Source organism: Brienomyrus brachyistius, chromosome 19 (assembly GCF_023856365.1).
Source record: "Brienomyrus brachyistius isolate T26 chromosome 19, BBRACH_0.4, whole genome shotgun sequence".
Classification (NCBI taxonomy): domain Eukaryota; kingdom Metazoa; phylum Chordata; class Actinopteri; order Osteoglossiformes; family Mormyridae; genus Brienomyrus; species Brienomyrus brachyistius.
This window is the reverse complement of record NC_064551.1, coordinates 16,439,480-16,464,624: the sequence shown is the minus strand read 5'-3', so window position 1 is coordinate 16,464,624 and position 25,145 is coordinate 16,439,480. Positions and strand designations below refer to the sequence as shown.

Below are 25,145 nucleotides of genomic sequence, written 5' to 3'. Positions count from 1 at the left end.
AATGTAAGGTGCAAAGGCCTGAAGGGCTTCCTCGGCCGTTTTCTGAGGTTATACGGCAATAATGCACCATTCATTCTGCAGGGCCAGCGAGAGGTGACGCTTTAGCAGTATAATTACTGTAAAGGTATCGGCAGGTATTTGCAGCTCATGACTGAGGAATGCAGATACGCGACACTCCTGTTTTCTGAAGAGCCGCTCTGAGACTTACGAAAGGCCCAGCCAGAGCATTATTCTATTCTAACTCATCACACCGCATTTCATACATTCCCCATACATTTCTCAATCCCGAAATTATATCACTAATAGTAGCGTGGGAACAAAACATCGATTAAGACCCCGTTACAAAACGCGCATTGCTTTGTGATATTTTTTGCCAGCTGCAACTTTAAATTTTGAAATAAAGTCAGTGTGAAATCGATGCCGATGCGCTTCTGATTAGCGATGGCGGGTATTTCCCAGTGCTGCCACTGTCTGGTTTCTATCGCAAGGGGGCGCAGGTTACACCCTCAGGCAGGTTCGAGTTCAGCTGCGTTGTCAAACCTCCGCAGTATCCGACGCTTCTGCGGGGAATCGCGAAACACAGCATAAAACATCCTGCACAGCCGATCACATCCACTAACCCAGGTAAGGGGACGTGTTATTTTCCTTGATTTGTCATGAAACGAAGACATCTCAGGGATAAGAATGGACGGGCAGTTTATAAGGCACCGGTGCCGTTAAAACTGTATTGTTGAAGATATGTGTGTTAATTTATGACATGTGTTGTGATCTAGCTATTTAGTATCTGGAAAAACCCTTGCAATGAACTTCACGGAGTGATCTCAGACATGGGAGGATCATGAGGGATTTGTACAGAGAGTAATTAGCCGAGCACTGGTGGAGTGACAAACCTGTTTATTAGAGAATCCGTTTTTGACGCTGTCCTCCCATTCTGGCTCCCACCCAAACCTGACAGCATGTGAATGGCACTGGCGTCTGCGGGAAAGTCACGCTCAGTCACCGCGATGGCCAAGGGTGAGAGAGCAATGGAGATCAACACGGCCGGGCTCCTCAAAAACCCCGACTCACTCCTCAGCAAAGTCCAACCCCAGGTTAGGCTGCCGTCTCTCTCCGCTGTCACTCCCTGTTCCTGACATTCGCTCTTTTTCATGCGTTTTGTGGCATGTCTTAAACCGTTAAGATGTTACCAAAGTCATAGTGAGTCTGGATTGAGGTCTGCGAAATAATCTAATATATAATGGTATTAAAAGTATTTCTATCTTAACATTGTTTTAATTTTGGATTATACTTCAAATTATAATGCAGAGATGCGGGTTTAATTTAAATGACTTAATTGTATGTTAAATATAAACGCTGATGTCGATAGATAAACGATATACTTCATTGATCCCAAAAGGAAATTCACTTGTCTACCTCAGCATAAAGTGCAGGGATATATCTACAAAGCTGTAATCTATAAAGCATGAGTGACGTAAAGTGTATAATGAATAAAACAACAAAATGTCTATTTACTCATGATTTCAGAGTCTTACTGTGTTATTGCACATAGAAGCTGAAGGTGGACTTGGTCGTGTAGTTGCACTTATGCCGACTCAAGTCATTTGCTTGAAATGTGCTATTTGCGTGAGCGTCTGCTAAATAACGTAAATATGAATGTTTCTGCCCGACTATATTAACAGCTATTTACAGCTCATTGTGCTACAAATTTGTTGATTTTTGTTAAAGTTCGGCAGAAACCCATACAGAAATATCTGAATTGAAGCAATTCATTTTTTGAGGTGTAAAAGAATTGACAAGTAATTAGGTCAAATTTGATATACTGTATTTTATACAGTTGTACTTGTTTGTAAATAGTCTATGAATACAAATAGGCTACATTTGTCTGTTGTAGCTTATACATTAAAGTCTGGCGCTAACAGACATTTGCTTTAGGTACTTTTACGGGTACTTGAATGATGCAAAGTGACCAGTAAGAAGACTCGGTTTTTTATGTGTGTAAAAATGATTTCTAAATTATTCATTGTATTCGCTCTGTCTTTTCAATTTTGCGATTTGAGTAACGAGAACAAAACATTGGCGTTTAATTAACTGATGTATTATTTCAAATCTTGACTAGTAATGTTTGTTGAGGAAATGAATGAAATGGCTTCGATTTACGTGTCAGAGTTATTTAACTTTTTTTATTTAATGTCCGGCATATTTGGCTGGTTAATTATGTGTCACACTTTATGTATTCTACTTGATAGAACATTCCAATCAAATAATGATAAAGCATGTATGACTAAATACATTTTAAATGAAATATCAGTTAATTAAAAGTTAAAAATGGCCCCATAAATAATGAAAATGTGAAGATGTGGAATTCTGCGCGCCACAGGTAAGTCGCTGCAAACGCGAGTCACTGAAAGTGGCTCCCCCTAGCGGCCAAAATTCTATCTAAAGTACTGACACTTCAAAGGGCGCCGGAAGATTTTGATCTTCATGAAACATACTGTATATCTCCTAGTTTGGGAGTTTTTCTCAAGATGATTACAACGTTATTTGGTTTCCGTATTACCTCCTAGAAAGCTAATTAATGTAGCTTAAGAGGATGAGTAAATTACTTGGGGATGTTTGTTTCCTTGCAATTTTCTCTGTGACGCAGATTTTGAGATAAAGATATAGTCCTATAAAAAGACAAATATGAATGACAAATTCATCCTCAAACATGCTGTATGCTATCGCTGTCGTTATCTACATAGTTCTAATATTAACTTTTTTTGTGTAACGAAGGAGCCATTTCCTGTTTGTTCCAAACTGGACAGGAACTTGTAAATAATATCATTACCCAAATGTGTTCTCCACCCATCTCTTCAAAGGCAGATTTCAGTCACAGACTTGTTTGCTGTTCATTCTTTTATTATTCTGTTAGAGCTAAACTCATTTTGCATCTGATTTGTTGAATGGTACCACTTGTGAACGGGGACGTCGAAGGGGTATGAATGGTCTTGACATATGACAAATTTAAATTATAAAATGGTATATTTATACAATAACTAATACAGAACCACACTTTGTGTTAAGAAAGACAAATAAAAATTAGTATATTAAACAAGCTTCCGTACAGCACACGTTGCCTATTGTTTATTTCCACTTTTAAAACAAAAATCTTGAATGTTTAAACAAAGCGGTAGACTTAATTACAGAGCCTTTGAAAGGGATATCTGCTGTATCACGCGGTCACTGTCAGCATTTCCTTGTCAAAGCCTCAATCAAAAGCACTGCCACTGCCACTAAGAACTGATAAAGATAGCAAACGTTAAATAAACAGTCACTCAAATATAGTTTGGATCTTTGTAACGTGGCAATAAATGGATGCATCTCTGCCTTTTTAATTTCAGAGCTTTCTTAAATATTATGCTTTGAATATAATCATAGTTTTCCTCTTCTGAAAGTCGGGCAGCAGCCTGACCACGTTTTTTAATGTGTGAAAAAGTCTTCCGTCCCTCCACCACTGACTTCGGGTATTTTTAGCACGAACCGGTCGTGGAAAAGGAATCCCCACACCCATATGAAAGGGCCCTTTTGACTCGGTGACTTTGACAGACTGCGCAAACATTGGTGTTTTTTTAAAATCGCAGGATCTACTGCAATGCACTTTCTGAATGTGGCTGCAAGGACAGTGGGTTAGCCTGGCGTCTGTGGCAGGTCCTCCAGCCTTGAGGCTGCATGGATGGGTGTCTGAAAGCTGAAATTGGAGACTGCGTCGTTTCTGCAGTGATGCCCGCTGTAGGATAGTGGAAAAGGTAGCCGGGTGGATCGGCTCTACCTGTGATTTTGATTAATTGCTTTAGGAGGATCGATATGGCTTTGCTTACTGCTGAAGTGGAACTAAAACAACTGCCAGGTCTGCTATAGATCCAGTTTACTTCAAAGTTTGGGTATTAAATCATTATGCTGTGAAACAAATGTCCTTCACTCACAGATTTCCCAAAATCCCCGTTCTACAAACATCTTCAAGTTTTCGGTGTTAAATATCTCTTTTAATGTATTTTTAAAATCTGACTTAGAAAGTTAGCCAGGCACATGTATTCTTTTATTTCTGCTTAATTTCCCCAGGATCTGAAAATATCTCCTTCTTCTTCCAGGTGAGCCCTGACCAGAGACTGTCAGTGTTTAGCAAGCTGTGTTTTGCCATAGGAGGGGCTCCCATCCAAATAGCTGGGAGTGCCACTGGATTCTTCCTGCAGATCTACCTACTGGACGTTGCCCAGGTAAGAGTACAGAATTTCATTTTGGCTCAGAGTCAATGCAGCATCCAGATGAATTTCAATGCAGCAACTGAATGAATGCTCACTGCAGCATCCGGATGAACATGCAGTGCAGTACCCAGATGAACATGCAGTGTTCCAGTGAGACACCTGGATGGATGCTCAGTACAGCGTCCAGATCCAAAACACATTTACATTTGAAGAACATAAAGACGCATTTGAAGTTTCAGGCCAAAACGTGATTGTCCCTTGTGAAGTGACCGCACTTGTCCTTTTTAGATCAGCCCCTTCCAGGCCTCCGTGGTGCTGTTCGTTGGGAAGGTTTGGGGTGCTGTTTCTGATCCAGTCATCGGCTTTTTCATCAGCAAGAGCAGATGGACAAAGATTGGAAGACTTATGCCTTGGTATGTGTTCCCAGATCCAGAAGGTTCTAATGGTTCAAGTGAAAAAGGGTGATGTGAGAACAGTCGGTTACAGTATGGATCTGTGCCTTTGTACAGTATGTTGTTGGTTTGAATCCCATCAGTGAACAATAATCATATCATCACCGGGCCCTTCAGTAAGGCCCTTAATCATAATTGTTCAGAGGATACTGACTGAACCTGCTGTTTGACTTCAAGTTTTTCTCACTTGCACATGCCAAAAAAAGTCTTAAAATAAATGAAAATAATAAAAATCTAATTAATTTTGTTGAGAGCAAAGGTTACAAAGGATAAAAGTAAGAAAGACAGGAGAGTCGATCCACAGACTGCATTCTTCCAGAGAAAGTCAATAAAGAAGCAGGAGATCATGAAAAAAAATACCCATATTTATCTTTTTAGCGGGATAGGAGCAGGCTGATATGGCTAAAAACATCATCGCTATCTGCAGATAAACCTAAAGCAGGGATAATCGTACTGGGCCTAGACATTGAGATGTAACGTGAGCATCAGAGGGAGTTGAAATCAGCCGTGGAGAGCAGGAGAAACATCTCTAAAAGAGGTTCATTATGGCGAAGCCCGGGAGATGTCATGTGATAAACCCCAGCCGACATTCCACACCATGGAAGCAAAACGTTACAACGAGTGACAGCAGCAGTTCAGCTCCCTGGTTATAATGCTGGAGGAGGAAACACAGCCAATCGTTACTTACAGTAATGAGTTTTTATTGTTACCGTGAGAAACCGAGACCCTCCCTGAGTTTTCTTCTACTCTTTTCTAAATCACTGTCTAGGAGGAAGTGTAGTAATGACCCTTGCAACTGATGTGTGGCAGAACGGCCACACAGGAAGCAGTTAGCGTTTGTAGTCAGCCGACAGTGTCTGGAGTGACTGGGAAGCATCACAGCCTCTTCTACTGCTGGCCCCTCATTACTGACCCCCCCACCACCACCTATCTTTCAGCTGCTAATCCCAGTTAGGGTCATGGGGGACATGGAGCCTATCCCAGGTTGCATGGGCCCCAAGGCTGGGCTACATCCTGGACACATTACATGTGAACTCACACACGTACTGTCCAGATTACTGATGCCAGTTAGCCCAATTGTCTTTGGACTGTGGAAATCACAAGCACAAGCATCTACAATTAATTTATTTATTAGACGTGCCTTTTGAGAAGGCAGGGGGTTAAGGGCCTTGCTTATGGGCCCGATGGGCAACCCTCTGATCGCAGATCACAACGTCCCAATCTGCTGAGTCACAAACCAGCCACACACAGACACAACCTCACAGAAGCTGTCAGATGCAGGATGGAATGTGTTACGCGGGTATCTGTTTTTGCAGCAAGCTCTCGCACCAGTATTCAAAACAGTATGAAAACGTCAGGATGGAGCTGGGCATGGATAGATGGTCGAGCGTGTTTCAAAACAAGCGTCACACTCTAGAAAGCCAGGCTCCCGATATGGGGAACTGCTGCCTGCTTACATTGTGTGCAGCCAGATGTACATCTAGAAGGTTCAACCTTTGTTTCCTGTCATAATGGCCGGTTTCGCTGTTTCTAGCATTGGTGCTGTGACCCGTCTTACAGAATATTCCAATGCCTCTGCTGGAATGGGCCTGTGTATACAGCCAGCAAATGGCTCTCTTGACTGGTCCACAACGTGTAGCGCGTTGCTCTTTGTACGGAGGACAATTGGACACCGGGGAGCATGAGGCTGGCAGGCGCTGGAAGAGCAGCGGGAAATGGGGGCTGGACGGTGCCAGAACTGGCCGTTCACACTGAGCTTAAAAGGCAGCACAGAGAAATACAACAAGGAAGGTTGGGAGAGTGTGGTGACTGATACACAAACAGGGCATTAGGGCTTAGATTGGCCTCGCAGATTGGGCCTGAGCTCAGTCACACTCGGACGTGAAGACCAGGTGCTGGGAAAACCACGTCCTGCTTTCTAGAAACGGCGGACGAGACGAGGCGCGCTGAGGTTTCAGAGCATTATTACACGCGAGTGTTTGGGCCCCTGTTTTGGAAAGTGCGTAGGGTCCCCTCGGTGACCATAATGGCTCACCAGCCTTAAATCAGCGCGGGCGGCACGCCTTGCCACATCCTGAAGGGGGGGGGGGGACGCGCCGTCCTGTGGGTTTTCTCCAGCGTGCTTTAGATTCCTCTGGTGACTGTGGCCGGCTACCGCGCATCTGACTAACGAACCTGCCCGCACGTTGAAGACGTCACATTCGTACATAATTCACGTGGAAACAGCGCAACGCTTTGATACAGCAAACAGACCCGTGCAACGTGCATGGGAGGATCCAAAGGGGGCTTTATTTGGATGCAGGGGTGGGGATAGTTTAACCAAAAATAAATAAAGGGTGGAGAAAAACAGGAAAAAATGCAGAAACACGGAGGAAGGTGAACAAAACACATTATACCACTTCAATCTATTTACTTTAGAATTGCGTGCAATTCTTTCTCCGACATTCTTTGCACTGTTACTTTTTATAGTTAACTATCAGGCATGGCATTCAAACCCGCTGCAGACTTTTAACTTAATCTAGACCCTGACTGATACTGGTGATTAATACACCTCTTTGTTTTAACTAATAAGGCTGTTGGTTGAGAAGGTATGGAATCTCCCTTTGCCTGGGATGAGACTCTTGGCTGATATCTTGCCCTCCTCACCCCCCCAATGACAGGATGGTGGCTTGTACCCCCTTCGTGGTGATCTCCTACTTCTGCCTCTGGTACGTTCCTCCCTTCATCAGTGGGAGGGTCGTCTGGTACCTTGGCTTCTACTGCATCTACCAGACCCTCATTACGGTAGGTAACCATCATCGCTAACACACTCATACTTCTGAAATTGTCGAAGACTTGGGGTTTATTAAAAAAAAAAAAAAACTTCTGAAATACCTACTAGATATATTTAATTTCTTTCGGATTTTTATCCTTTTTTTGTATTTCAAATTGTCCCTGGTGATATTAACCAGTCATACCAGCCACATTCCTTTTAGGGCTGTATTTGATCATTCTTCTATCTACACTTAGATCTGAACGCTTTAGCTTAACAAAAGGTACCTCACTTTTCAAGATGTGTGTTCTGCATTAGTTACGCCGGAGCTGTTTAAATACGGCGTAATCACGCTGGGGGGGGGGGGCGTGTTTGCGGTGCAGATTCTAAAATAACTGTTTTGAAAATGGCTCAATCACTGCTTTTTGTTCCCAGCCCGCGAGCTCCTTTCCAGGCCTGTCATTTCCTCTCTGTTTCTCTGTCCTTCACATGTGTTTTGCTGTATGGGGCACAGAGAAACCGCAGTGCGGCGCGCAGTAAATAACATGTCATTCCTGCGACTCGGCAAAGTCCCGACAGCAGATAAATGCCACTCTCCACTTTTAGAGTCTCTCATTGTCTGGCGTGAGGTTAAACATAATCCCAGTTTACCATCTCCGTACTCCATCATTCTGAAGTACCTGAGAAGTACGGATGGGTTTCATCAAGACGTCGCATATAATCAGTGCAGTTTGTTTGGGGGGGGGGGAGGAATCAAATATTTTTTAATGTTGTCGTGTGATTCTCTCAAAGCGACCCAAACGTAATTCTATAAATAGTTGTCCAGAAACTCTCCACAAATGACACGCCTTTCATTTTGGGATGAAAAAGGCCTTGGAAAGTCTTTCATAAATTCGTATATTTTGGTATCTGTTGGGCGTTTCGGTTCACCGCAATGCTGACTGCACTGTTATGTAAATTTAAAAAACACGGACGCAGACTCATTGCGACGGACAGCAGCCTCAGTATGTCGTTAAAACGGAGGGATACAAACCGAACAGGTTTAAATAAAGTGCATTTTGCTTACATATCATATAAACGGTAAGGGGATTTCAACGCTGCGATGGGCTGGCCCCCCATCCTGGGTTGTTCCCTGCCTCGTGCCCATTGCTTCCAGGATAGGCTCCGGACCCCCCGCGACCCAATAGGATAAGCGGTTTGGAAAATGGATGGATGGATGGATTTCAACGGAGAGATACTAACGTGTATCACAGCGAATTCATGGTCACTTGTATTCATGCGTGATTCCTCTATGTGTAAACTCTTTGTAGACTTGCAATTGCCCGTGGGTGTGCATGTGCCCGTAGGTGTGCATGTGCCCGTGGGTGTGCATATGCCCTGTGCATTGTGCCCTGTGCATTGTGTGCCCTGCAATTGTTTGGTGCCCAATCCTGAGTTGTTTCCTACCTAGTGCCCGTAGCCCCTGAGATATGCTCTAGAGCCTGAATAGGATGAGTGGTTACAGAAAGCACATGAGATTCTTCTTGGTTGATTAACTTTGTGCTGTTGCTGATCTGGCAAGGTCCCCAAAAGGCCAAACTGGAATGTGCGGACAGCCAATACGAAGCGCCAGACTCTGATCACGTGACTTCTGTCCCCCTATCCCGTGCAGTGCTTCCATGTGCCATACTCAGCCCTCACCATGTTCCTGAGCACCGAGCAGAAGGAGAGGGACTCAGCAACAGCCTACAGTATGACATGATGCTTCATCTTTTCTGGGGGGGGGGGGGTTATTCCATGACTGGCCAGCGTGATCTTCAGGAAAAACCCTGGCTTGGTCACTTTACTGAGCACTTCAGGCCCACCATTAGAATTAATCAATACATACACTGGAAAGTGTAAGATCGATGTGTAAAGCCATCATGGGCAAAATAAAATAAATTTAATAAAATAAAATTATTGCTTATGCAATAATTAAATATTTGAGCTTTAGAAGTTGAAGCTCAACATGAGCAGCGCAATGTAAACTGCTCCGACAGACAGACTTAGCATTTTGAGTATTTTTCAGAAGCTTGATTGTTTTTAATGATACTACATTGTGTATTTGCACTAATAATGTAGTAGTATACTCTTGCTTGATTGTAAAAATTACCCAGAAGGCAGTGTTAGTTATGTACTGATCCCATGTTCGTTACTCATTGATTTATCGTGACGGTTCAAGTATTCCGACTGTATTTGTTCATGATATGTACTTGAGTAGTTACTTGTGCCCCTTCAAGTAAAGTGTTACGGTGCGTTTTCATAAAACTACAAATTCAACCTTAAAGCTAATTTCAGAGAATCTACTGTTCAGTATGAATCTATTTTGCTGACAGGTTACCTGCGTAGCTAACTTTAATTTATCACAGATTTACACATTTAAACTCGACCTTTTGCCCGACATCAGACCTGAGTGCTTCTCACACACAATCTGTGCCTACAGGGATGACGATGGAGGTGCTGGGTACTCTGCTGGGGGCTGCTATCCAGGGCCAGATCGTGGCCAACGCCCACTCGCTCAAACACTGCCGCAACCAAAGCCTCGGGGCCACTCAGCTGGGAAATGGGACGGCAGCGGAGCAGGTCACTCCGATCGTCAGGAGCCTGTCACCTTCTCTGGACATCCTGTCGTACGTGGTGAGCGCGAGCCTAATTTCATTTACTTTTGGTTCCCGTGGTACCTTCCAATCAATTAAAGCTTTGAAACATGTAGGCCGCAGAAGTTATTAAAATGCTGCCTTTTGGGAGACAGGAAGTGCAAATGTAATGTGTCCAAATGACATTTCAGCGATTCCCTCTCTTTGATGCCTAAGTTAGATCAAAATGAAAGAAAAGTAAAACACATCTGCAGAATTATCTCAGATGGCCCCTGTAGTGCGTCTTTTTGGTTTCTGACCATACAGAGAGCCCCAGGTTCATTCCCATAATACTACCACACCTGCTGTAACCACGGAGAATAGCAATGCCTTTTCATGCATCTGTTTTCGTCTGATAAACAGTCAGGAGGGAGGAAAATTCTCTCTATTTTTGATGCTTTTTTTGGTACAAGAGAGGTATGAAGACAGGAGATTGAACAAGGTTTATTATTAGCATGTTTTTTTTGGGGAGCTATTTAAAGACGTATAAAGAACAGCATGAGTCCACATGAGGCTATTTATAGACTGGTAGTGTTTTAGGTGCAAATATTCCACCCAGTTTGGTGGATTTTGGGGAAGAATTATCTCCTTTAGATGCTGAATCTTGGGGCCTTGGCAGAAAGTTGCAGTCTGTTGGTTCATGCTTTCTCTTCGCATGTGATATGTAACACAAAACGATGTGCAATTAATTTCTGGCTCATTTTGTGCCATGTGCAGTTTGGAGTTTAGAGACATCCCCTAACGTAATCGTACTGGATTCCCCAGTAACACAGTATTTGTAGTTGTAGTACACTCTTACTAATGTATTAATTAACCAGAACCTAAGCCTTAGTTAGATACTGATCTCATGTTTGTTCATCATTAATCAATCTTAAGGGTTCATGTATTTCAAATAGATATCAGGGGGGACACAATAATTTATATACAAAGGTCTATTTATTGGGGGGGGTGGGTGAATGAAATATCAAATTTCAAATGAAATATTGGGTGCTACAAGTCCCCCCCCCGGGCTCCTGTAACCCTGGCTGTATGTCTGTACATCTGGAGCTAGATTTTTCTTAATTTAGTATTAAACGGATGTAGGAAGACTGGCGAGGAGACCTGCCAGTGACTGGCTAGGCTGAGCACTATGTCTTGTCCCCCCCCCAAAGCAGAAGGAGCTGTACATGATCGCCGCCGGCGTGATAGCCGCACTCTTTCTCCTCTGCACCGTGGTCATGTTACTCGGAGTCAAAGAGAAAGACGGTGAGATTTTGTCTTGAATTTCAATTAGTCTTATTCCTGGTGTTTATTGGGGGGGGGGGGGGGGGGGTTCAGGGGGTTCAGGGGGTTTGGGATATGTGCCCATGTTCAGAAGCTCTTGGCTTCAAATCCCTTGCCCAGCAGATTAATCATATCACATCCAAAACATACTGGCTGACCCTGTACTCAGGCCCCCAGATTGCTCTCCCGTATACACACGTGTGTCTGTATCTCTGAGCTCCTCCATCCCTAAGCTGCTCAGCTGCTCCTGGAAGTACCGAGATCCAGGAGGAAGCTCAGAGGAGATAGGACTTTCTCTGTCGCGGCTCCAAAGTGAGGCCTCCTCGCTGTCCACCTTTAAAACACGTCTAAAAACTCACTTGTATGCTTTGGCTTTTGGCCCCAGAAGGACTTAGTTTTCTTTTAATTATCTGACTTTGTGTCTGTTTCTATTTTTCTTTTCTCTCTCCAGTGCTGCAATGTACAGCCCTTTGTGTCGGCTATGGTTGATTTAAAGTGCTTTATAAATAAAGATGGGGGTGGTGTCTTCCACAGAGGGCAAGATGGATCACAGAGGGATCTGTGAAAATTGCCAAATTTGAATGAAATGTGTATAAATACCACTTTTGTGTTCTGTGAGCGTAGCTGTTAATACTTGTGTGGAAAGCAAACCGTACACTGATCACGGAGTTCCCAGGACGAAGCCAGAAACAAGACCTGGAACAAGACCTGAAGCAAATCGGCAGATTTTTGAAATAATGTTTATATTTACACTGAATTTTCATTATTAGCAGCTGTAGTTGTCTTGCAGCACTTAGGTGACAGCTTTGTAGTTCCTGGGGCTCGGGTTGTTTTGACCCCCCCCCCCCTCAGGTGTTTCAAAAACTGAATAAATAGCTAAGGAGTAGAGTCATAACGTCATAGCTAGCTAGCTGGTTAGCATTAGAACACGCTGCTGTAGCATTTACTAACTAAGGAATGTGGTTATTTAATATTTAGTGTAGCGACTGCTTATCACCAACACAAATGTGCAGTTTGGGTGCTGGTAAGCACTGCCACTGACTGTGCAGGGGCTACTTGTACTGTAACGTTTTGCATGTGAGAATCTGGGAATGAAAGAGCATCTTGGGCCTCCTGTCTCCCCACAGATCCGTACGCACCGAGCACGGAGAAGCCCATCCCTTTCCACAAAGGTTTCTGCCTGGTGATGAGACACGGGCCGTACCTCACGCTCACGGGCGGCTTCCTCTTCATAACTGTGGCCATACAGGTACCGCTAATTTCCTGCACTGCTCTTAAGGTTCTTCAGGAACACGGTTCTCTTTGCCGTGAAGAGCCCTTGGATGGCAACTTGCCAGCAGAGTGTCTGCGACGATCCTCCTAGATTTGGCTCCCACTGCCCTTCAGGCTGGGTTCGGGAGTGCAACCTTGACTGCGATGGGTTGGTGCGCTCAGCGGCTAGATTGCATATCTTGATGGATTTTCTACATGCTTTCATGGAACTTCCATAGAAGATACCACCAACAATTATATGTTTTTTACTTAGTTGTCTTTTGTTACTTTGAGACTCTTTATTGGAACAACACACCATTACAGTGTGTAGCTCGGCCGGAATGTGAGCCTGTGTTCAGAAGGTTGCAGGTTCGAATCCTGTGCCTGGCAGGGTAATGACATAATTTCTGGGCCCTTGAGGAAGGTCCTTATGTCCATCAGCAACATTGCCACTGATCTCTGAGCTCAGACACTCCTCACTTTGGACATAAGTGTCTGCTAAATAATTATAAAGATACTCTGCACTGTAGCGTAACTGAAACTATGCATCATTCTGATTTCCTGCATCCTCAATGTGTTTTTCACAGCTGGTCCAGAGCAATTTCATCCTGTTCTGTACGTATGCTGCTGATTTAAGAGATCACTTCCAGAACATCGTGTTAACGATCCTGGTACGTGCTGATTCATTTACGCATACACGAGAGAATGTTATAAAATATGAACCACGTCGTATGCATAATCTATTTATACGTTTTATGATTTATATATTTGGGTGATAAGTGTTATGTAACCCATGTCCTCGTCAAACACTAATCAACCAGTTCCTCTACAAAAAACCGGCCTTGGTTTGGAGGAGGATGTAGAAGAGATATGTTACAGATGTATTGTGCTAAAGTATGGGAAGCGGTCGGCGTGTTATTTACATCATGACAGTGGCGTGTCGCCGCGACGACAGAGGCAAATGTCCATGGCAACAAGGAACGACCATGAGAGCCTCCTCTCTGTCTTCCAGCTGTCGGCGGCGGTTAGCATCCCTCTTTGGCAGTGGTTTCTCCAGAGGTTCGGGAAGAAGACAGCCGCTTACTGTGGCATCTCCGTAAGTGTCCCCCCCCCCCCGCTCTCTGCCTTGCGGTCGGCCCCCAGCAAAGGCACAAACTACTCCCTTCCATGGGAGGGCCTGGTTTTGATATGGAGGAAGAGGATCTGTAATCTCACGGGACCAGGCGGGAATCAAAGGCGCCTCTGGGCTTTGAAGTGTCGGAGTAGACAGTGAGGAGCCGGGGTCACGGCGCCGTCAGAGAGCTGTGGATCGGCCGTGCTGGGGAGGCCCAGGCAGCCCGCGGCTGTGTGCGCTTACCCCCGCATTCCCACATACCTCTTATAGCGACTTCCGCCAGTTTTTATGAAACTCCAAACTCAGTAAATCTTGAATTTTCTCAAGTGTATAATTGGGTGGGTGGATGGATGGACATGGTCCCTGTTGGAGTCTTGGGGGATAAGTTCTCCACTGGGACTCTCTCTTCCATGCCGTTCTTCATGACTGTCCCCATATCTGTCCCATACAGTCCATCATCCCCTTCATGATCTTGCTGGTCCTCGTTCCCAACCTCACCGTGGCGTACGTGGTCGCCGTCTCGTCTGGGCTCAGCGTGGCCGCATCCTTGTTGTTGCCATGGTGAGTGCAGTTTGGCCTGACCACGTTTAAACACCGGCGGCATGTCGGAGTCACGCGGTACTTCGACTTCCCCCATGAACGCAATTACAGCCATTAGTCAGGTTTAAGCACTTTCATTGCGCTATTTTTACGTTTATAACCAACTACCAGCCTCCGTTTTAATGAGAGGCATTCTTCTAGCCAAAGTAGCTATTTTGGGTACATACACACACACACACACACTAATTTAGTGATTTGTAATTATGGACAGATTACGTCCTCATAAATCTATAGGCTTAATATTCCTATGCTGCCCTATTTTGGGATGCCATGATATAGATCTTAAAAAAACCACGGTACTTATTGTGTTTTATCAGAAATTACCATGTCATTTTTCCCCCTGTGACCTAGGTCAATGCTACCAGATGTGGTGGATGACTTCAGGCTGATGAATCCCTTCTCGAAGGGCCACGAGGCCATTTTCTACTCCTTCTATGTTTTCTTCACCAAGTTTGCTGCAGGAATTTCACTCGGAGTCTCTACACTATGTCTCGAGTGAGTAGATCGGTGGTTGTGAAGTAAAGAACCGTTTCTCTTTATGTCTAAATGCGAAATGCTTCCTGTAACGCAGAGGCTGACATTTTGTTTGTTTTAGCTTATTATAGCATCTGTAATCGGCACGGTCATCCAACAAAAAGAGTGATTTAATATTTATTAATGATGATGGAAATGATACTTGAAAAGCTATAGGAGAGTAACTACAGTGACTGTCTGGTTAGACTAACCCGAATGGAACCAATTAGGTAACCAATGAGAGGGGAACTTGAGGTAACCTTATTGGCAGACCCACCAAGTCCCACCCACCATGACTTCACTGTTTGGACACTATCGGAAACAGCCCCAGTTTCACAATGGAGCAAAAACATATTAAGCCGACTAATCCTGTTCCTTCGACACCAGGGATGCACTGACCAAACTTAACTGCCAGTTTAATCTCTAGTTTTATTGATGCGTAATATTTGTGTGCAGTAGCGGCTGGTGAGTCAGGAAAACATATGATGTAAAACACGGCGCTGGACAGTGAATCAGCGACAGCTACTCACGGGATCCCTGACAGACAACTCAGTCAGTCTGTGCGATTCACAGATTATGCGTATAGAGCGAAGGATCACTCAATGTCCCGACTGAGCAGAAATTACCAATAAACGATCTAAATCGCAAAAACTGTGCTCTTCAGCCTTGCCACTAAGGCAGCAAAGCAATGTCCACACTGCATCTACATACTGCACATCTGTATACACTGATATAATTGCAAAAAATCCAGAACACATTTCATGCTAAGAAATTACATGGAGGTATTGGCACCTGCTGAAAGAGGCACAACTGTCAACTGTCAGTGGGTAACATTGCTGCCTCACCCCCCCCCCCCCCCACCCAAGGTTGGGGTTTAAATCCTACCTCTACTTTGTGTGCGTGGTGGGGGGAGGGGGTTCACATCCTGTCCCCATGGAAGCTGGAGAAAAAATTTGATTTGGGTGGTTAGGGCCAGGTTACTTGCTTCTGTGGCCACAATAGAGACTAGTGAATATTAAAAATGTTGTGATATCAGTAATATGCTAATTGGGCTGCAGGGAGAAAAGTAGGGAGATCCTGACAAAAAAATTATGTGAATTTATGTGCCCTGCAGTGGCCTGGAATCCAAGCCTCGTGCCCTGTGCGATCTGGGATAGGCTCTAGGCCCTCCTGCAGTCCTGATCTGATAGATGGGTGGCAGCCTTTAGGTAGCTGAGCCCGGATTCTGTTTGGTTGCAGGTTTGCAGGATATTTGCCCAGAGTGTGTCAACAGCACCCCCTTGTGGCCTACACACTGAAGTTGCTGATCGGGATGGCACCCGTCGCCTTCATTGTCATGGGGCTGGTGCTTCTCCTCCTCTACCCGATCAACGAGAAAGTGCGGGTTAGGAACAAGTTCGCTCTCGCCGAGCTCAGGTGAGCACTATAACGTTACCTTCACATTCACTCAGTCATTTAAATAGTTATAATCAGAGGTGGAAAGTTCAGGTCCAGAAAGTACAAATCCGGACTGAGATTTTGTGTCAACCGGCCGGTTGAGTATAAAGAGTGAGAGCTACAAGTATTTCCTGCACCTGATTACAGTTAAAATTGACCTCTGTCCATAAAGATCCATCTCATTTTAAGAGAACCCTGAATATGTGTTGCTTTTTGTGCTGCTGTCTCCTGCGTCTGCCCCATGCACCTGCCCCCCCTCCCCCCAGAACTGCAACATGGTGCTCCAAACACAGTGACAGTCCAAAAATTAAACGTTCTGAAAAACCTGGGAGAATGAAGTACAGACGTGACTCTGGAAAGGACGTCTGATTTAAAATCTCCCTTCGACTAAAATGACTGTCAGACCAGTAGGAATATCAGACCAGTAGGAATGCAGGTACCTTTTCAAATATGGGCCAGAAAAACAACCGCATTTCTTTCCTTGGTTTTTATTCACAGAAAACAGAGCCTCAGCTCGAGAATTCAGACAGAAGACCTGAATCATGTGGGGAGTCATCACCTGTAACAGTGCATCCGTCTTCCAGACGGACCGCATGGAGCGTTATTAGTGTATATTACACTGTGTAAACTTGACATTGTATGTTATACTCATTTCTGTTGTGATTTCATCTACACTTGTTAACTTAGATCCATATATAATATATAAATATACACACAAATAATGTGTTTAATGTATATTTTTCCTCAAATAAAATGTATTACGGGATTATAAACACGAGAATTTATCAGTAACAGTGAATATATTTAATGATCAATAAATGCTGTTCGAGTATCAACCGGAGATTGAGTTTATTGTCCATCTGTCTGTTTTCTATAAGCTCTTGCCCGGTGTCTGTCCTGCTTGGGATGGAACATTTCCCAGTAGGTGTGTGTGTGTGGAGGGGGCACCTTAAACAAAATGCCAGACGGGGGAGCACAGACAATAGCAAAACGGTAGCTTCGCTTTTTTGGACAGTGGATGTAAACATACAGAAAAATTCAGAGGGAAACTCTACCAGAAATGCAACCCGGAGGTGAACTGCAAACTCCACTGAAACACACAGTCATATACAAACAATGGAGTTTCACCTTTTACCTTCAAAAAGGAAATTTCATAATGAAATGCTGCCACCATCAGGTGACAAAGTAACGCTCATCTTGACAGAACATGACATGAATCAGCAGGTGAACCAGATTAAACTGGACATATCGGGGTACTTTAAAACTTGGACTGCAGGTAAGTTTAGATGCGGACACATAACCAAGGCGTCCCAAGGTGGTAGTTTATGCCGCTGCCCCGAGATGTTTAACCTTTAAATGTATCAAACTATATGACAAATACAACTGCCAGTTAGTACCAACCATTCCAATGAGAAGCAGTAGAATATAATTGCAGGTGCTTTTATATAGATTTTGTATGTTTACACCTGCTGAAATCTGAGAATCCCACCAACTTTAACCGTAATTTTAAACAAGGTCAGAGTAGTTACACTGTATGGTTGAATACCCAACACTAATTATTCAGTAAAGAAATTTGGAATTAAACACTGGATTATTGAACTTTATAGCAACAAATATGAAGGATGTTTAATATGAGTACCCTTGGATTTTTATATATTAAGTGAAATGAATCCATGCTTTTTGTTTGTCTTTTCCACAAGTATGAATGCAGGCAGACTGGAATTCTCTAGTTATCACAAATATCCCATCAAGCTCACCTTTGAACAGACACGCGGACGAGGAGGAAGGGAAGCCTGGGGTATGAATTTGGGGACAGCAGTCCATCCAGCGACTCCGCAGCCTTTTTCAGGGCCCAGTGGGCATGTGGACGGGATACTGGGTGATCTCCCAGTCACTGGCACCAACCCAGTGAGCCACATCCACTTCACAATGCAACAGAACACAGACGCGTCTCATAAAAAGGTCAGTATGGTGACATATACTACGGTTACATACATCGGATTTAATATCCACCTTCGATTATAGTATGCAGGCTTTATTTAAAAAAATATATCTACATGGATATTCAAATTACTGAAGGACTCTGGACAGTATTTCCATAATTCAGGCTGTCAATTCAAACTTGTCAAACTGAAAGGTGCTGAAGATCAGTGTATCAGACCCAGTGAATTTACGAACCTTCAGTTAAAGCATAAAGTAACCAGGTCTGGCTCTAGGGACCCTCGCTTTACTGTCCTGAAACATCCAGCGATGAACCACATGGACTCCCAGATCGGGACCCGCCGGTGCTGCAGGGCAGCTCAGCCGGTGATTTAGGCTTTCCGTTGCGCACAGTGAGTTTGTCTTTGGGCTTGAAGGTGAGAGGCACAAACCCATAAGCATCTGCCACAAGCACGATCCATGAATTACCTAAAAAAATTAGCAAATTATACAGTCAACAATGATTTCTTCACTTCACGCATCAGAGTAATATTCAAATTATTTAGTGTGGTTATGATAAAACAAAAAATGACAACGTTCCCTAAAAAAGGTTCACATCAAATTTCGTGTTTAAAATGTGTCCTCCTTAAATATCCTATTTTTCCCTAATATGGGTGTCTCTTTGGGGTTCCCTGTGTGTTCTGCTCTGCCTGATTGGTTTGGGGGGGGGGGGGGGGGGTGCCCATGGAGCTGACCACCTTTATCCAGCGAGGATCATTATAAGTAGCATCACAAGCTGCTTTCAGTGTGAATCTTTAAAGCCCGTCATCCACCGTAATCCCCTGCTATTTCTTACCTTCCACATTCAGTGCCAGTGTGGAGGTTTTCTAAAGTTCACCATAAAGACACAGCGCAGCTGCCTTCAAGTCATTCGGTTTTACCACCATCAGCCAATCAACAACACTAATGGTGCGTTTCATTTCGGCTGCGAAGTCGGAAATTTCCGAGTCCCTAGCCGGAAATTTTAACCGGAACGTCCCCTGAAGTCCGAAGTTCCGACTCAGAAAGATGGAAGAAGCTCTGCAGCCCCAACCTCAGAAATGAAAATGGCTGCACCCTTCATTAATGGAACTGAAAGCTGTAGTTAAATACTGTATATTAGCACTTGTGTTTTGTCTCATTAAATCAGTCCAACCTCTATCTATGAACATGCCGCTACAGTGTCTGTATGCACAAAATACCACATAATGAGTTATCAACTGATATTGCTAATAATGGCTAACGATGAACCTGGCTAGAAGTGGTATTGCTATATGGCTTTCCGTACTGTACTGGAATTGTACTGGAATTCCATATTGTACTGGAATGCAGTGAACATCATTCCCAGCTCCAACTTCCGACCTCCGAAGTATATGGAACGCAAGGTAATATCTATAGCTCTGTCAACCGGCAACATTTCTGCACTAGATGATCGTTTGCCGGCTCTTCCCGTCATGTCCAGTGGTTGTCTCAGAATGAAATCCTGCAGTGTTTGGTGACATAAACCAGTGCAAGCAAACTCTAGGAAATGGAAGTTGTGAATAAAGCGTACACAGACTCTGAAAGCTGAGACTCGCAGAAATCCAGTTGTGCTGTAGGAGGAGACACTCAGGACAAAAATGAGAGCCGTGGTTCAAAAAAAACCCAGTCTGGCAAAGCGATGTTTCGCACAGCTTAGACCACAGAAATCAGCCATATTCATACTGAGCTCTTAAAGTACTCTAAGTGTCTGGGCCTGTGAGGACCGAGAACGCTTTCAAGTTCAATGCCGCTGACACCTACGATGCATACAACGCCCCTGGGGTAATGCCAAACACAGGGTTACCGTTCATCATCTCCACCACGGTCAAGCTGAACAGGTCCTGGAGGACGTGCAGGCTGAGCTTTCCATCACAGAGCAGCACCTGCCTCTTCTCGTCAACAAAGAGGCTCTCCGTAAGCTGCTTCTGCAGAGGTGAGATGGGGGAAGGGGCAGAACAAGGGAACAACTTACTGTCTGAGAATGGAGCTGGGTATATGTGGAAAAGGGTGCAGCCTGTGTGTTTTTGGGAGAGGAAAATTAAGAAACCTGAGCAAAGGCTCCTGGAAGGAGTAGGGGGTAAACAGTGTCGCTCAAGGGCCCAATGGTGAAATCAATCTGACAACCAAGGCAGTCAAACCGATGACCTTCCGATCATGAACACAGGGTCCTAACCCACTAAGCCACACAGCCTCAGTATTTCATCCAATCGGCTGACTCCAGAAGGCACAGAAAGGGGGGGGGGGGGGGGGCGATTTAACCTCCGTAAGCTGCAGGCAGTTTCCTGATCACCTACAGGCAAAAGGTCAGGTCTACCCATTATCACGCTACTCTGACAAGTGCTACCACTCAAACAGAAATAAGTGGCAGTAACAGGTACATTAAAATAAAAACAAACAAAAACAAACGTAAACGCCTGCAGGCCTGTATAAACATGTCATCAATAAGGCTTAATTTAACTTCTTTTACGTTACCTGACAGACCCATGTGAATTGGCGCATCGAGGCACCGATAGAGGCATATTTGTAGAAGAGGCATATTTGTAATGAAACCTTTCTATGTTAAACTGGCATTAGTCTATTTTTATTCGAGAATCGCTGCATTGTTGTTACTGATTGGTACTCTGCACAATTGTGACTGATTAACGCTATTTTAGCTGAAATTCTATATGACACGGTTTTGTTTGAATTATTTTTAATAGGATCTATTGCTTGCAATGTTTATCTATGCAACACGGGTGTGGACAACAGAAGCCTGATAAGAATCTAGAAAATTCTTTTGTTTTTTTTTTAGCACCAGAAACTGTCTGGGAGATCACAACAGGGTTAGCCAGTGTCCTTGGGTCAAGTTAAAAGTCTTGCTAATGCATGCTGATATTACCTTTATGGTCACGGGATATGAAATCATGACCTTCAACTTGGGTAAAGACTCCTAATGTACTGAGCTGGTTATATCCTCTGTCTTTATTGCAGACAAGCTAATTCAGGCTGAAAGCAGATGACCTTTGACAGGCTCCTTTGGCCTCACCAAAGCCTGGTCCTGCCCTTCTGTTCCCAGACAGAGCTGTCACAGACTAATCGCTATACTTTTATGAAAAACGGTAAAGGTACCTGATAGGTGACGCTGATGAACGGGGGATCGAGTGCAGAAGGATAGGTTCCCACTAGCTTCTTCGCATTCTGGGTAAGATCCTGAATTTCCAACAAGCACTGCTGCACTTCGGCAAACTTGGAAGATAAGCTCTCTACGTCCCACTTAAGCTGCTCGGTTGGCCTCTCCCTGATTGGGCCACCCTTTTCGGGTGGAACGAGATCAGAGTGCAGCTTCTCCAGGGTTTTGAACCTGGGTGAGCAAGGCCGCCCAGACTCCCTGCAGTTCTGGCCGGCCAGCCGGTGGGCAAAATCCATGTCAAAGTTCTCTATGTTGAGGGACGACATGTTGGAGGTCACTCGGTCCGAAAAGTCAGTCAGACTCGTCAGCGGGTTCCAGTCAGTGCTTTTCACCTCCTCGATCAGCTTTTTTCGGCTGTTGGGTGACTGGATCGCATACCCAGAAGGCAACACAAGATCCTTCAAGCCTGCGCGTGCCTCCTTAGGAAAGCTCTCAGAGAAACTTCTGGCCCCAGGCAAGCATGCACTTGAATCCTGACTGGGACTCGCTAAGCTGCCACTCTCTTCATTGACAAGCTCTCTAATCACGAGTCGGATGTTGTACTTGTCCGTATTTGAAGATGGTAAGAAAGCGGAATCGTTGGACGTTGGCCTTCCTACCATGAGCAACAGTGTGTTGTCGTCGAGGAAACACACGCCTTTGGGTCTGTCGTGCTTCTCCAACTGAACTTGCTGGACGTTGGGAATGGAAGAAGCAGTGACACAGTGCACTAACACCATGTTGCATGTGTTGGAGGCCACAGCCACGGTACAGCCGCGCCTGTCAAATGCGATGATATCCGGGACCAAGATCCCGGGGATACTCACTTTCCGGGTTGTGGTCGCCTTTCGCTCGTACCTCACCAGAATTAAATGGGACAAGTCCTGGCCAGACCCCGTTAAGTGGTCCCTGCGTCTCAAGTGAATGAGGGGACTTGGCTCTGAATTCCTGTGCCTTGAGAGAAGGTTTGTCAAGTCAATCGGTCCGGAAGATGGCAAGGAGATGCGACCCAGCTTCTCCGAGTCCACTGACCTCCTCCGAGAGTCAGAACTGGAGTCGTCACTCAGCACAAGGATGGGAGAGCAGGTGGGTGGGGACTCCGCCTCGTGCGGGACATCGAATGCCATACCGGCGTTAAGGCTGCAGATTTTGTCCAACGGGAGCTCGGTGGTGACAACAACCTGCTGGCCTTCAGCAGACTCTATGGCACAGATGCTACCACCCACGTCGAAGACAGGACAGAAGGAGCAGGCGACGAGGGTCTTCTCGATGTCATTCCATATGTAGGAGTGCAGAGCGCTTCCTATCGCGACCACCAGCCGTATACCGTCCTTGGTCCAGCAGGCACAGCGGATAAGGCCACCCTCCTTGATGGGAACCTTCACCCTCCTGTTGTCCACCCTCACCGAGAACAGGACAGAGGCATCCCGCTTGGTGAGTACGGCTAGGACGTCCATCTTTGGGTGCCACACACAGCCCTGGGGGAGCAGGTGAAGCAGTTCACTCAGCTCACAGGTCTGCGTGCACAGCAGCTTGTTCTGCTCCAGCGAGCTGAGCTGTAGCTGCCACACGCTAACATGCTTCTTGTGCTGGATGGCCAGGAGGGCGGGTGTCCCCGAGCAGCAGAGCGCCCCCCAGTACAGCCCCTGCACATGCTCGAACTGCCCAATGACATTGGTGTCGCCAAACTTGAGCTGCCCGTCGGCAAAGCGAAAAGAGGTGAGGCTAATCTGCCTGCCATCAGTCCAGGCGATTCCATGCACTGGATGAATGGCTTGATGGAGGGAGTTCAGACCTGTTCTCAGGAGTTTCACCTTTCCCAAGTCCATCGTTTGGAAGCAGCCTCAGACATCAAATATGGGTCTAATCAAATCAGCGGCAGTTGCTTCTCACTAACTTGTCCCTACGGTGATCACAGAGGCCAGTCCTCCCAAGAGACCTTAATATCGCGCTATGAAAAAGCAAAGCCTCTTTACTCCGTGTCTTGCGATGTGAAGTCCTTAATCCTATCGAGACGTTCAAGCCGTGATTTTAGCAGATTACACTTAACTGACCTAACAAATTTCGAAGTGTTACACATGCGCGTGTTTTAGACTTAAGATGCCGCTTTTATTTCTAAAAGGTGTCCATATCATTCAAAACACTCCATAAGCCTTATCCTGATGTATATAGTATATAGGATATTCCAGAATCACCATTCAGTTGCCCCGGCTGGGTAACTAGCCCATCTGCACAATAACACATCACTTTAAGGATGGTCACGGACTGCTAGCATGCGCTGGTCCCACTGGACACCAACTTCTAAAGTGCTGCGTGTAATAGTTTTAGTCCTTTCTTATAAATTCCAATTGATGGCTAAAGGAGCACACTACTCACCCCAATTTTGTACTTTGTGTGATCCCGTATCAGTAACCATTCCACACGCACCGGTTCGCCTTGTGCGTTTGACAAACCGAAACCCGGAAATGACGCTTTGCTCCATAATATGGGAAACGTAGTTTTTTAAAACTTAATGATTATTTCATGACCGGACACCGGAGGGAGCTACTGCACTGTAAACCTTTGTAAACTACTTTGATTTATAAAGCCCTGTATATAGCTACAGCGCTGATATTTCCAGATGTTCCAATGTAATAATAATGTGATTTGATACGCCGCCTTTCCATTTCTCTCATTTTGGAGGACGTTTGTAACACCAATTATTCCGGTCTCTCATTTCATCATAATCGCATTTTTACATATTTGATATCGATTTCTTTATATTCTATCCTGCCTGTCATCCACAGTATTCAATATAAATACTTTAAGACGTAATAGCGAGATGATGTTCGTTTAATAAGTAATATAAGGAGCGTGACTCCAGACAGTAACATGACTAAGGGGCAGATGGTGCTGAATAGACGTCCACGTTTCCAAAAACGTGTTTGGAATGTGAAGGTGCCACCATCCTGATCTCTACCTTCATGTCGTTCGATGTATATTCTTCATTCAGGAGTGGTATTCCCTCAGTGTGTAGACATCCACGTTTTTATCATGTGTGCTTTATCAAAAGTCGAACTCTGAGTCTATGCAGTCAGCCATATGGATGACCAGTTCTACATTCATAAAGAACAGATGGCAAAGTTTGGTTTGGGGCGTTTTTGTCTACGTTTTAATCAGGGCCGGCTCTTCTTTATCAGGGGCCCTAGGCAAAGCTGTACATGGGAGCCGCCCCCTACCAAGAAAACTGATTTATCATTTCATTTCCTCCACAACAAGTAATTCGGGAGTCCTAGGCAACGGCCAAAACTGCCGGGTTTAAATGTCTAAAGATCCTTTCACATAGCACGCACGGGCTAAGCGGTTAATCCAAATGAAGAGAGGTTAAAAGCATGCATGTTAATTATCTGTATACTGCATTTCTTTCCCTTTTCTCCATCCAAGGACGGCTGCACATAATTTACCCAAAACATAAGGAACACGTAACTACAGAAGGATTCACACGTTAATTCTTGTTTAAAAGGCGCAGAGATGTGTAAACAGCACAATTTCAGAGGTGTAGTGGTGCCTTGGCAGGTGGGGATACTGTTACACCGTAAAATTGCATACACGCACCTCTCACTTGACTAATAGGCATTTCTGTCAATCTGACTCCCTTTACCTGCGTATACCCCCCACTACCCGATTTGGGGCTGCGCATGCAGTGGGCACAGCGTATGCATTGCATTGCACTAGAGCGCTATGGATTGTTCTAGACGCAG

At 44.8% G+C, this 25,145-nt stretch overlaps 2 protein-coding genes across 4 annotated transcripts; one reads left to right on the top strand and one right to left on the bottom strand.

Moving 5' to 3' along the window:
• The first annotated feature begins 491 nt into the window (after window positions 1-491).
• On the top strand, window positions 492-17,118 carry mfsd2b (major facilitator superfamily domain containing 2B). Of its 2 annotated transcripts, none has more exons than XM_048986027.1 (15): window positions 492-624; window positions 956-1,091; window positions 4,128-4,253; window positions 4,530-4,654; window positions 7,354-7,477; window positions 9,097-9,175; window positions 9,907-10,100; window positions 11,254-11,344; window positions 12,490-12,611; window positions 13,201-13,284; window positions 13,626-13,709; window positions 14,179-14,288; window positions 14,679-14,822; window positions 16,080-16,256; window positions 16,776-17,118. In XM_048986027.1, exons 2-15 carry the CDS (start codon window positions 963-965, stop codon window positions 16,840-16,842), a joined length of 1,656 nt encoding a protein of 551 aa, XP_048841984.1. In that variant the 5' UTR covers window positions 492-624; window positions 956-962; the 3' UTR covers window positions 16,843-17,118. The 2 variants fall into 2 exon arrangements, with proteins under 2 accessions (XP_048841984.1, XP_048841983.1); XM_048986026.1 differs by having other exon boundaries at window positions 493-624; window positions 11,251-11,344.
• On the bottom strand, window positions 17,071-23,855 carry LOC125714923 (WD repeat and coiled coil containing). Of its 2 annotated transcripts, XM_048986025.1 has the most exons (4): window positions 21,366-23,855; window positions 20,062-20,182; window positions 18,456-18,686; window positions 17,071-18,199 (listed from the first exon to the last, which is right to left on the bottom strand). In XM_048986025.1, the coding sequence occupies exons 1-3, from the start codon at window positions 23,232-23,234 to the stop codon at window positions 18,505-18,507; spliced, it is 2,172 nt and encodes a 723-aa protein (XP_048841982.1). In that variant the 5' UTR covers window positions 23,235-23,855; the 3' UTR covers window positions 17,071-18,199; window positions 18,456-18,504. The 2 variants fall into 2 exon arrangements, with proteins under 2 accessions (XP_048841982.1, XP_048841981.1); XM_048986024.1 differs by lacking the exon at window positions 17,071-18,199 and having other exon boundaries at window positions 18,297-18,686.
• Window positions 23,856-25,145: the final 1,290 nt, after the last annotated feature.

Coding starts and splice junctions, on each gene's coding strand:
- mfsd2b (XM_048986026.1), top strand. CDS start 963: ATGGCACTGGCGTCTGCGGGAAAGTCACGCTCAGTCACCGCGATGGCC. Junction 7,478..9,096: donor TCTACCAGACCCTCATTACG/GTAGGTAACCAT, acceptor TATCCCGTGCAG/TGCTTCCATGTGCCATACTC. Junction 11,345..12,489: donor CGGAGTCAAAGAGAAAGACG/GTGAGATTTTGT, acceptor GTCTCCCCACAG/ATCCGTACGCACCGAGCACG.
- LOC125714923 (XM_048986025.1), bottom strand. CDS start 23,234: ATGGACTTGGGAAAGGTGAAACTCCTGAGAACAGGTCTGAACTCCCTC. Junction 20,183..21,365: donor TCATCAGCGTCACCTATCAG/GTACCTTTACCG, acceptor TCACCTCTGCAG/AAGCAGCTTACGGAGAGCCT. Junction 18,687..20,061: donor CGTGGTGGAGATGATGAACG/GTAACCCTGTGT, acceptor TAATTTTTTTAG/GTAATTCATGGATCGTGCTT.